This window comes from Rhincodon typus, chromosome 43 (genome assembly GCF_021869965.1).
Source record: "Rhincodon typus isolate 14 chromosome 43, sRhiTyp1.1, whole genome shotgun sequence".
NCBI classification, from domain to species: domain Eukaryota; kingdom Metazoa; phylum Chordata; class Chondrichthyes; order Orectolobiformes; family Rhincodontidae; genus Rhincodon; species Rhincodon typus.
Genome location: NC_063374.1, coordinates 3,186,903 through 3,200,108, shown reverse-complemented (window position 1 = coordinate 3,200,108; position 13,206 = coordinate 3,186,903). Strand labels below are relative to the sequence as shown.

The following is a 13,206-nucleotide window of genomic DNA, read 5'->3' as shown; positions in this document are numbered from 1 at the left end:
TCAAGGACCTTCCCCTTCCTTGTTGCGACTTCTACTTATTGGCTTGAAAAAGCTGTCCTGGATGTATTTGACAAATTCTGATAAACCCTTCACACCATGACTACATTAATGTTGGGAAAGTTAAAAGCCTCTGCTATCACGACCTACTATTTTTATACTTCCCTGAAATTTTCCTCCTTAACTGCTCTTCTAGTTCTACCTATACGGGTTTATTTAAGGAGTATTCTAAGAAGTTATTCCTCCTTATTGCATCATAGATTCCCTGAACAAAATAACGTCTTCTCCTCTTTTACCACCTCCGCTGCCTCGCATGAAGACCCTGCGTTGTGGAATATTGAGCTGGTAATCATGTCTAAGTGACAGCAGTGTCTTTATAACTCCATATTTCAGTTTGTATCCTCAACTCACCTGCCTTATTCATCAGAATCCAAGCATTAAATACCGTTCACCCTTGACAAACCCCCTTGTACCTTAACTAGTCTGTGACAATGCCTTCTGGACTCTCGTTTCTTCTCTTTTTGGCCCTTTTTACCATTTTGAATACTCTCTCTGGATCTCAGCACACTGTTAAGTTATTCACACAGCCCCCAACAGCACTTGAAACCCAACCTCACCCCCACAAGCTTTAAAAGGGACCTAAGAGGCAACTTTTTCACGCAGAGGGTGGTGAGTGTTTGGAACGAGTTGAAGTTGTGGAGGCTGGTACAATTATAACAATTAAAAGGCATCTGAGTATATGAATAGGAAGGGTTTAGAGGGTGATAGGCCAAATGCTGGCAAATGGGACAACATATGGAATATCTGGTCGGCATGTACGAGTTGGACCGAAGGGTCTGTTTCCATGCACAGAATTCCAATGGTGTACTAAATTTTCAGTATTATGGGATGTCCCTGCTCCCAAATGCTCACATGAAACGTACTGACTGCTTCATTCTGAGTGACAAAATAAATTCCATGGGTTCCTACGTTTGTTGGAGGTGAGGATGGAAGAGATGGACAGCCTTTCAAAATAAATTAGTCTGCTAGAGATAAGGTAAGGATTCAATGCACAATAGTTTTAACAAAAGCTGACATATCATTTTTCTCCCAAAAAGGTAACCAGAAATCTGGTCTTTACAAACATGATCAGAAACAGGCCCAGATAACATGGCTTGGATACAGTGAATAGGAGCATCAAAAAAAAACAATTCCTACAGATTCCTGGGAACGCATGGTGATTAACCAGTCCTGATCAACCAGGAAATCCCTTTTCACACAGCACAGGTGGATTGTCTTCACCCAGTGTGAATGTGTTGATGTACAGCAATAACGTGATCATTGTCAAAACCTAACCTACAGTTACACAATTGTTATTAAGATTAAAGAGGTAGGACTGATAAATTTACACTGCATTTATTTTAATGCAAGACACCTAACAGGTAACGTAGATGAACTCAGCATGGTTGGGAACATGGGATTGGGATATCAATTACAATAGCAATTACAGAGACATGGCTCAGGGATGAACAGGACTGGCAGCTTAATGTTCCAGTGTATAGATCCTACAGGAAGGATGGGTGGGGGTGTGGTAGGCAAAAGAAGAAGGGGAGTGGCATTTTAGATTAGGGATAAGTTGTACTTAGGCAGGATAAGTGTGAACATGTCCAGGGAAGTTATTTGGGTGGAACTGAGAAATGAGAAAGGGATAATCACCTTTTTGGGATTGTACCATAGACCCCTCCAATAGTCAGCCAGAAAATGAGAAACAAATTTGTAAGGAGACCTCAGTTATCTGTAAGAATAATGGGGCGGTTATGGTAGAGGATTTTAACTTTCCAAACAGAGACTGGGACTGCCCTGGTGTTAAAGGCTTGGATGGAGAGGAATTTAAGAGTGTAGAAGAAAATCCTGATTCAGTCTGTGGATGTACCTACTAGAGAAGGTGCAAAACTTGACCTACTCTTGGGAAATGAGGCAGAACAGGTTACTGGGGTGTCAGTAGGGGAGCACTTTGGGGCCAGTGACCATAATTCTATTGGTTTTAAAACAGTGATGGAAAAGGATAGGCCTAAAAGGTAAAGTTCTAAATTGGAGGAAGGCCAATTTTAACGGTATTAGGCAAGAACTTTCAAAAGTTGATTGGGGGGTGGATGTTTGCAGGTAAAGAGAAGTCTGGAAAATGGGATGCCTTCAAAAATGAAACAACAAGAGTTCAGGGACAGTATGTTCCTGTTAGGGTGAAGGGCAAGGCTGGTAAGTGTAGGGAATACTGGCTGACTAGAGAAATTGAGGTTTGGGTCAAGAAAAAGAAGGAAGCGTATGTCAGGTATAGACAGCAGAGATCAAGTGAATCCTTAGAAGACTACAAAGGCAGCAGGAGTATACTTAAGAGGGAAATTAGGAGGGCAAAAAGGGGACATGAGATAGTTTTGGTAAATAGCATTAAAGGAGATTCCAAAGGGAATTTATAAATACATTAAGGAAAAATGGGTAACTAGGGAGAGAATAGGGCCCCTTGAAGATCAGCAAAGCCGCCTATGTGTGGAACTGCACGAGATAGGGGAGATACTAATCAGCATTTGCTGTGGAAAAGTATATGGAAGATGTAGAGCATGGGAAATAAATAGCGACATCTTGAAAATTGTCCATATTACAGAGGTGATGGTGCTGGACAGCTTAAAATGCATAAAAGGTGAATAAATCCCCGGGACCAGATCAGGTGTACTTGAGAATTCTGTGGGAATCGAGGGGGGTGATTGCTGGGTCCCTTACTGAGATATTTGTATCATCAATAACCTCAGATGGGGTGCCGGAAGACTAGAAGTTAGCTAACATGGTCCACTCCTTTTTGTCATTTATAAAGGTGATTTGGATGTGAATGTAGGAGGTATGGTTATTAAGTTTACAGATGACGCTAAAATTGGAGGTGTCGTGGACACCGAAGGTTACCTCAGAGTATAACAGGATTTTGATCAGATGGGCCATTGGGCCGAGGAGTGACAGATGGAGTTAAATTTAAATAAATGTGAGTTGCTGTATTTTTGAAAGGCAAATCAGGACAGGACTTATACACTTAATGGTAAGGTCCTGGGGAGTGTTGCTGAACAAAATGACCTTGGAGTGCAGGTTCATAGTTCCTTGAAAGCGGAGTCGCAGGTAGATAAATAAGATAGTGAAGAAAGCATTTGGTATACGTGCCCTTTTTGGTCAGTGCATTGAGTATATGAGTTGGGAGGTCAGGCTGTACAGGACATTGTTTAGGCCACTTTTGGAGTTGTGTGTGCAATTCTGGTCTGCCTACTATAGGAAGGATGTTGTGAAACTTGAGAGAGTGCAGAAAAGATTTACAAGGATATTGCCAGGGTTGGAGGGTTTGAGGTATAGGGAGTGGCTAAATAGCCTGGGGCTATTTTTCCTGGAACATCGGAGGCTGAGGGGTGACCTTATAGAGGTTGATGAAATTGTGAGGGGTATGGATAGGTTTTTCCCCCGGGATGGGGGAGTCCAAAATTAGAGGGCATAGGTTTAAGGTGAAAGGAGAAAGATTTAAAAGGGACCTACAGCAGCAATATTTTTATGCAGAGGGTGATGCTTGTATGAAGTGAGCTGCCATAGGAATTGGTGGAGACTGGTACAATTACAACATTTAAAAGGCAACTGGATGTGTATATGAAGAGGAAGGGTTTAGAGGGATATGAACCAAATGGGACTGGATGTATCTAGGACATCTGGTCGAATGGACACGTTGGACTGAAGGGTTGGTTTCCATACTGCACAGCTCTATGACTCTATGACACTATTTTATCTACAACTTCAGCACCTTTAGAGCCATAGAGTTCCACAGCACAGAAACAGACTCTTTGGTCAAACTCATCCATGCCAACCAGATTTCCCAAATTAGACTAATCCCATTTGCTAGCGTTTGGCCCACATCCCTCTAATCCCTTCCTATTCATATACTCATTCAGATGCCTTTTAAATGTTATTATACCAGCTTCCACGCTTCCTCTGGCAGCTCATTCCATACACGCACCACCCTCTGCATGGATAAGTTGCCTTTTAGGTCCCTATTAACTCTTTCCCCTTTCATCTTAAACTATGTCCTCTTGTTTTGGACTCCACTACCCTGGTGAAAAGACCTTGGCTATTCACCCTGTCTGTGCCCCTCATGATTTCATAAACCTCTATAAGGTCACCCCTCAGCCTCTGACCCTCTAGAGAAAATAGCGCCAGCCTACTCAGCCTCTCCCTTTCGGTCAAACTCTCCAACTCTGGCAACATCCTTCTAAGTGTTTTCTGAACCCTTTCAAGTTTGACAACATCCTTTCTATAGCAGGGAAACCAGAATTGAACACAGTATTCCAAAAGCGGCCTAACCAATGTCCTTCACAGCCACAACATGAGATTCCAACTCATATACTCAATGCACTGACCAATAAAGGCAAGTGTATCAAACACCTCTTTCACCTCCCTGTCTAGCTGCGACTCCACTTTGCAAGAAGTATGAACCTCCTCCCCAAGGTCTCTTTATTCGGCAACACTCGCCAGGACCCCATCATTAAGTGTGTAAGGCCTGCCCTTATTTGCCTTTCTAAACTGCAATACCTCATACTTACCTAAATAAAACTCCACCTGCCACTCCTCAGCCCATCTGATCAAGGTCCTGTTCTACTCGGAGATAACTTTCCTCACTGTCTATGACACCACCAATTTTGGTGTTATCTGCAAACTTCGTAACCATTCCTCCAATATGGAAATATTTATATAAAATTAGGAATAGCAGTGGACCCAGTACCAAACCTTGTAGCACACCGCTGGTCACAGGTCTCCAGTTTGAAAAACAAACTTCCACCATCATTAGTCATCCTCTACCTTCAAGCCAATTTTGTATCCAAATAGCTAGCTCTCCCTGGATTCCATGTGATCTAACCTTGTTAATTCAGTGTGGATTCTTATCAAAAGCCTTAGTGAAATCCATATAGATAACATCCACCACTCTGCTGTCAATCTTCTTTGTCACTTCTTCAAAAAACTAAATCAGGTTAGTGAGATGTAATTTCCCACGCACTAAGCCATGTTGACTATCCCTAATCAGTTCTTGCCTTTCCAGACACATGCAAGTCCTGTGCCTCAGAATTCCCTCCAACAACTTACCCATAACTGATGTCAGGCTCATCAAAAGTTTCCTGGCTTTTCCTCACCACTTTCTTAAACAATGGCACCACATTAGCCAACCTCCAGTCTGCTGGCACCTCACCCGTGACAATCGATGACACAAGTCGTAGAATCATAGAATCCCTGCAGTGTGGAAGCAAGCCATTCGGCCCATTCAAGTCTACACTGACCCTCCAAAAAGCATCCCACCCAAACCCACTCTCTATCTTCTCCCTGCATTTCCCACCCTAGACACGATGGGCAATTTAGCAGAGCCAATTCACCTAACCTGCACATCTTTCGACTGTGGGAGGAAACCTGAGCACCTGGAGGAAACCCATGCAGATACAGGGAGAATGTGCAAACTGCACACAGACAGCAGTGTAAGCCTGCTTTCAATCCCGGGTCCCTGGCGCTGTGAGGCAGCAGTGCTAGCCACTAAGCTATCGTGCCATCCAAATATCTGAGCAAGGGGCCCAGCAATCACTTCCCTCACAGTTCTAGGATACATCTGATCAGGTTCCAGGCGTTTATCCATCTTTATGCATTTTTAAGATGTCCAGCACCTCCTCCTCTGTAATATAAATAGTTATATCTTGAAAAGTGTTTATTTCTCCAAGTTTTCTAGCTTCCATATCCTTTTCCACAGTACATACTGATGTGAAATAAACGTTTAGCATCGTACCCATTGCCTGCGTTCCTGCATATAGGCAGCCTTGCTGGTCTTTTAAGGGGCATAATACTATCAAAATTGGCCTTACTCCAATTTAGAACTTTAAGTTTTAGACAAGGTCTGTCCTTTTCCACAACTATTTTAAAACAAATAGAATTACGACCATGGGCCCCAAAGTATTCCCCTACTGATACCTCAGTCACCTGCCCTGCCTTATTTCCCAAGAAAAGGTCAAGTTTTGAGCAGGGATTAATAACATCAGTACAAAGAGCCCAAAGATCACAGTTCATTCCTTGATGTGAGTAAGAGCAAAATCCTTCAACTATGGTTCTTGGTGAACTTGCTGGTGTATTAACAGTTTGGATGACTGAGTGAATCCCTTTCCACACGTGGAGCAAGTGAATGGTCTCTCCCCAGAGTGAACTCGCTGGTGTCTCAGGAGGTTGGATGAGTGAGCAAATCCCTTCCCACACTCGGAACAGGTGAATGGTTTTTCCCCAGTGTGAATTCGCTGGTGTATCAGCAGGTCAATTGTCCGAGTGAATGCCTTCCCACACTCCGAACAGGCGAATGGTCTCTCTCCAGTATGAAGTCGCTGGTGTGTCAGAAGGTTGGATGAGTGAGTAAATCCTTTCCCACACTCGGTACAGGTGAATGGTTTCTCTCCAGTGTGAACTCGCTGGTGTACCAGCAGTTTAGATGAGCGAGTGAATCCTTTCCCACATTCAGAACAGGTGAATGGTCTCTTCCCAGAGTGAACTTGCTGGTGTTCCAGCAGGGAGGATGACTGAGTGAATCCTTTGCCACACACAGAACAGGTGAATGGTTTCTCCCCAGTGTGAACTCGCTGGTGTCTCAGCAGATTGGTTGATGAAGCGAATCCTTTCCCGCACACAGAGCAGGTGAATGGACTCTCCCCATTGTGAATTCGCTGATGTATCAACAGGCTGGATGACAAAGCAAATTCTTTCCCACACATGGAACAAGCGAATGGTCTCTCTCCTGTGTGAACTCGCTGGTGTTTCAGCAAGTGAGATGTCTGCATGAATCCTTTCCCACACACAGAGCAAATGAATGGTCTCTCTCCAGTGTGAACTCGCTGATGTTTGAGTAGGTTGGATGACTGAGTGAATCCCATCCCACAATCAGAGCAGGTAAATGGCTTTTCCCCAGTGTGACTGCGTTGGTGCATTTCCAGCTGAGATGGGTAAAGAAATCCCTTCCCGCAATCCTCACATTTCCACAGTCTCTCCCTAGTGTGACCGTGCTGATGTTTGGACATTTCTTCACAGACTCTTCCACACACAGATGATATGTGTTTCTCCCTGGTGTGAACAGTGCTTTTTCCTTCAATGTTCAAAATCCTGAAATAATTAGGTTATGACAAACAGAGTGACTGTCAGATCTGGATGTGGTTTTGTTTGATTTCGCTAATTGTAATCAAAATTTCAAACTGAAAATAAAAGTAGAGAGAGAGAGAAACCAGAAGAACACCCACCGGTTGTGAAACTCAGAGATTAATCTGATCAACTGTAGTGCCAACACTTAGGGAAACTGATGGATTATCAGTAAAACTGAACTGGTTCATAAATGTCCTTTAGGGAAGGGAACCAGTCAGTGTTTGCCCAAAACTACAGAAAAGGATAGAGTTTGGAGAAACAGGAAGGAAGGAGAAGCATTTTATACATCTACAACACAATCTAATTCCTGTTTTCTCTCCATACCCTTCAATCCCTCTGAAGGACAAAGAATAAGAAGCAAAATACTTGAAATCTGAAATAAAAACAGAAAATGATGGAGATACACAGCAAGTCTAGCAGCATCTAAAATAGTGACAGATGCAGGAACCATTGCAACCTTGGAGAAGTGTTTAGATGATAATCCGCTGCACTACAATATAGGTTACACACCTAGCGCCGGAAAATAGGACTAGCTTAAATAGGTGCTTGATGACCAGCACAGATATGATAAGGACAGTGTGTTCAACAATTTTACCTGAGTCTCTGACCCCATATTGTTCCGTGTTTCTCTGTGATTCTGTCTTTTGGGAAGCAGGCAGGAGCAGCAAGCAGTGAAGAATGCAAATGATACATTAGCTTTCATTGTGAGAGCATTCGAAAACAGGAGAAGGGATATCTTTCTATAAGGGCCTTGGTGAGACCACACCTAGAGTACTGTGTGTACCTTTGTTCTTTGTCCCCAGGGAAGGATGCCCTGGCTATTGAGAGAGTGCATCTCAGGATTGATGTATGAGGAGAGATTCGATCCTCATTTAATCCTTTCTTTTATCTTTCACCCGCTGACTACATCACTAACCTCCCATTTCCTGATCTGAGTCTGACACGTCTGAGCCTATACTTTGGTTCCTCTCCTCCTGCCGAACTAGTTTAAAATTCACCAATGGAACTGGCAAAAGCATCAACAAGAATATTTGTTCCAGCTCTGCCCTGGATAACTGGTCAGGCTTGTACAGGTCCCACCTTCCCAGAAACAGTCTCAGTGCCTCAGGAATCTAAACCCTTCTCTGGTACATAATTTCTGCAGCCATATATTCATCTCATCTGTCCTCTTATTCATGTTCTCACTTGCATGTGTATTGTAGCAGCCCATGACTAAGATGGCCGCCTGGGGCTTTTTAGCTGACACAAGATGGCCAAAAAGAATTGGCAGCCACATACAGATGTTCACAGCCAGACTTGTGATCTCCATATAGAGTTACTGGATTAGGTAATGAATGGTCCCGTGGGGGTCATAAAAGAATCCTGTTGAGAAGAAACATTAGGGAATTTACTTGGGTTTCTGTAAACAGGCAGTTTAAAACACATAAGCATTTTAATAAGAGGTATTTTTGAAACACCTTGTTAAGCCACATTCCCAAGTTTGTTACTTAGCAAAAAGTAGAAGAAAGAGACTGATCCTACAGTATTCTCAACTGTTTTGGTAACTGTAAGTTAGAAATGCAAACAACAAATTAATGTGAAAGGATTAGTTGAACTCCTTGAGCAAATGTTTGTCGGCAGTAAAAGAAGCTCACTGCATCGTTAGGGAAGAGAAAGCAATAAATGGTGTAAACAAACTCTAAAGGATCACCTGCACAGGAAGGGGGCAAAGAAAGGTTGTAAAAAGAGAGGCCAGGATTGCGGAGCTCAAGTGCAGATGTGGATAATTTGAACAAATACTTACATCCAAAGATCAAAGGAAGAGTGACAGAGATAGATTACAAAATACAAAGTAAAGATAGGTTATTTGTTAGTTATTTGTGGAATCTAAACAAGTTCTGTTTAATGGTTCGGTAAAGTTCTAAAGTAATTGGTCCTCATCCCTTTGTTTTCCTATGTCAGTAGTACCTATGTGTCCCATGACCATTGGCTGTTCACCCTCCCATCCAGAATATCTTGCAGCTGCTTCATGACATCCCTGATCCTGGCACCAGGGAGGCAACGTACTATCCTGGATTCACGTCCGTCTGTACCCCTTACTATTGAATCCAGTATCACTATAGTCATGCTGCTCGTTTTCCTCCCCTTCTGTGCAGCAGAGCCATCTGAAGTGCCATGAACTTGGCTGATGCTGCTTTCCTGAGTAGTCAACCCACCACCCCGAAACAATACCCAAAATGGTATATCTGTTTGAGAGGGGGATGATGACTAGGGATTCTGGCACTTCCCTCCCGCTCATTCCCTTTCTGTTGGTGTAATCCACACTTGTTGTGTGATCAACCCGTCAAACGTGCTATCACAACATTTTCAGTATTGTGGATGTTCTGTCCTGGTTCCACCCACAGGTTCAGCTCTGAAAAGCAGTTAGCCAGTAGCTACAGATGGACACACTTCCTGCACGCGTAACAATAAGGGACACTGGAAGAATCCCTTATTTCCCACATTGCGCAAGAGGAGTGCACCATGGGTCTGAGGTCTTTTGTCATGGTTTCTCTCCAGATTAAGCTAGTTTCTCCCTTTAAGATAATTTAATTAAGCTAGGACCTCTCCCTTCATTTCAGGCACTTCTATTATAACCAAAAGTCCCTAACTTTATTTAAGCTGATATATTCTTTAAAAACCAGAAGAAAATTCTGTTTCCATTAAGACCATGTGACTTTCTAAACTGCCCAAACTGAGACTGAGCTCCATACTAAATCTTTCAGCTTCATTTCCTCCCTGTCTAACCTCATTCTGTTTTCACCCAACTCTAAAGCACTCTCATTCAGCCAAGCAGCAGTCAGTGCAGCCTTGTCATTTTCATTGTCTCCTCACACCCACTCTGACCTCAGTCTCCTGTACTGTTTCAATCCACTTCAACGGGAGCTCAGGCAACAGCAGCTCATCTTTCAATTCAGTAATTTATAACCCTCTGTACTCAACATGGACTTCAGCAGTTTCAGGATCAACAGAGAGTTGTCAGGATCTGGAACATTCCACCTGAAGAGGTGCTGGAATTCAAGTCCATAAGGAATTTTAAAAGGAAGTTTGCAGGTATTTGAGAATGAGGTGTTTATGAGACAAAATCATGAAGTGGGTGATTGGGATTAAATATGACTGTTCCTTCAAAGAGACAAGGTGTTATTTGGATAAATCTGTCCTCCCTCTCAGGTCAATATCTCCTTTCTCAGCTGCAGCGCTTAGAACTGAGCACAAAAACCAGGGGGGACATAACCAAAAATTTGAATATCTTGCTGCTTTTCGAGTTACAAACATATCAAAAATAATTTCCCACAGATAGAACAGACAAACCTCTTTCCTTCCACAGTTAAATGCCACGGATTTTCAGATCCTGATGACTCTGCTTGCTGTCGAAACTTGCTTTGAGATCCCAGTCTGCAAATTATTCTCAATTAATATCCCGTAAAACGAATTCATTCACAAACAAAAAATCACTATCAGCCCAGAATAGAAATCTAGAAACCAGGCAAGATTGCCTAGAAATGACAAAACATTTCTCTTTTTTTCACTTTGCTATGTGTAAATCCTCCTCTTCAAATCACCCCCATTCCCCAACCCAGAAAGATGTAGAGTTAAATTACACCCATTAGAAAATGAGAAAGTCACATATTGACAAAGAGTTGATCAAGGATCAGAAAGGTGAATCAGAGCAGTTTCGGTGTTCTGATCCCAATTATATGAACACCAGACAGACGGATATGGTTTGATAGATTATAACCTTTAAAACAAGGCTTCCTACGATGAGACTACAATAGATAGGGCGGTATGGCAGCTCAGTGGTCAGCACCACGGGCCCGGGTTCGATTCCACCCTCGGGCAACTTTCTCCCCGCGTCGGCGCGGGTTTCCTCCCACAGTCCAAAGATGTACAGGTTAGGTGGATTGGTCATGCTAAATTGCCCATAGTGTCCAGGGATGTGTAGATTAGCTAGGTTATTGGGGGATGGGTGTGGATTTGTTGGTCCGAAGGGCCTGTTTCCACGCTATAGGGATTCTATGATAACGTGTAGCTCTGAGCGAATTACGGGTATTTCTAAAGTGTAACAGCAGCAATTATTCTGCCTCAAGCCAGTACTCTGTCAACGTCAAATGCTCAGTTCATTTCCCACCCGTTTTCCATTTTTGTACCTTCCGTGAGTAACCGAGCTCCAGCCGCAGCGATAATGCGCCTGCGGACAAAGGCGACCACGTGATTTGCACTATACCCACCCATCACTCTCTCCGATTGGTTGGAGAACAAGCTGCTGCCGTTGGGTCCTCCAGCTCCGCCCTCTGCCTTCCTATTGGACCGGAGCTGACGTCAATCACATGGGCTCCCACGGCGAGCTGAGGCATGTTTAGTGCATGCCCCTCTTGCTGTGCATCATCAGCGCAATTAGGGAATACATTGTGAGATTGGACAGAAATGTATCAAAGATAGTAGGAACTGCAGATGCTGGAGAATCTGAGGTAACAAGGTGTAGAGCTGGATGAACACAGCAGGCCAAGCAGCATCAGAGGAGCAGGAAGGCTGACGAAGGGTCGAAGGCCCGAAACGTCAGCCTTCCTGCTCCTCTGACGCTGCTTGGCCAGAAATGTATCAATGCTGATTCTCTTCATGTTAAGCGATTACAACTACAACAACTTGCATTTTATTGAACCTTTCACATTGTCACTGTCACAAGGTGCTTCACAGATGATCAAAACGTTAATTACAGATATGGGTTTATATTGTAAAGACGAAGAGAGAAGTTCAGGGAGGAAATTCCAGAGCTTGTGTCCAATCTTGGAGTGATGTAAGTGAGGTGGGTTGGAAAAGCTATCTAGAAAGGGGGATAAAAGAACTGCAGACGCTGTAAGTCAGAGGCAAGAATAGAAATTGCTGGAAAAGCTCAGCAGGTCCGGCAGCAAGTGTGGAGAGAGACCCTTCTTCCGAACTCTGCAGATGCTGCCGGACCTGCTGAGTTTTTCCAGCAATTTCTATTTTCATCTAGTAAGGAGAATTGTAGGAGTGCATTGGGTTTTAAGGTTGGCGAAGATTCCAGAGACTGTCATAGAGAGTACTGCTGCCTCGTGGAGATTGATGTGTGGCGCTGCAATGGGTACATGCAAGCTACGTCCACAATGGTACAGAAGATTTCTACTGCTGTGAACAGGTGACAGATCTTGCAACGGTGGGCTTACAAAATGTCACTGATCGCCAGGTAATGATGGGGTGCTGCTAAAGGAAAGGGGGCAGGGAACAGGGAATTCCACACAAAGCTCTCCCTCCTTCTCACTACTTTCACCCCCAAACTGAGGGAGTACCTGACACACCACCTCTATCTCCCGTCACAACACAATGTCCCACAATGGCTGTATTTGGCCCTGCATAAGTAGAAGTGGAACAGTCATTACCAGAACATTCTGGGGCTCTGAAACTCTGAGTGAAGAGCAAAGGCATCTGAGCAGTGACAGCAGAAATTTGGAAGACTGTTTCCACCTTTGCTGAAACCCACAAAGTGCACCAGATTTAAAAAAAGACAATGAGAAGGATCTGGACTACAAAATGTAATTGATCAAGTGTGTGCTCACATTGGGCGAGGCAGGATGGGGGATTGAGCTGACGAAATGTTCAGTTTCCTTAGCTGGACAATCCAAGATGGAGGAAAGGAAAATTGTGGCTGTAAGGACTGTTCCTGTTTTGAGGTATTTTCAGTATTGGAACTGATTTCCTCAAATTCTGGGAGCAGTAATTATTGTTTTATAACCTGTTGCATTGTTTTGGAACTTTGGGAAAAAAGAGTTTAAAACAATGGCACTTTCAAGAGAAGGAAGACAGACAAAGGTAATGACCACATGGGAAGTGAATCAAACAGAAATAAACTTATACTGCTGTGTAACCCAGCAGTGAATCTGCACAGCTGACTGTTCTGCTGTTTCATTACAAGTGTCTCTCGACATCAGAGTTTGACTAAGAAAAATTAACCAACAGCAAAATTCA

At 43.4% G+C, this 13,206-nt stretch overlaps 1 protein-coding gene across 2 annotated transcripts; it reads right to left on the bottom strand.

The window, feature by feature from the left end:
* Positions 1–5,702: 5,702 nt before the first annotated feature.
* Positions 5,703–11,429, bottom strand: LOC109912673 (zinc finger protein 239-like). 2 transcript variants are annotated; one of them, XM_020512104.2, is made up of 3 exons: positions 11,373–11,429; positions 10,537–10,620; positions 5,703–7,170 (listed from the first exon to the last, which is right to left on the bottom strand). In XM_020512104.2, the coding sequence occupies exon 3, from the start codon at positions 7,086–7,088 to the stop codon at positions 6,129–6,131; it is 960 nt and encodes a 319-aa protein (XP_020367693.1). In that variant the 5' UTR covers positions 7,089–7,170; positions 10,537–10,620; positions 11,373–11,429; the 3' UTR covers positions 5,703–6,128. The 2 variants fall into 2 exon arrangements, with proteins under 2 accessions (XP_020367693.1, XP_048475458.1); XM_048619501.1 differs by lacking the exon at positions 10,537–10,620 and having other exon boundaries at positions 11,373–11,408.
* Positions 11,430–13,206: the final 1,777 nt, after the last annotated feature.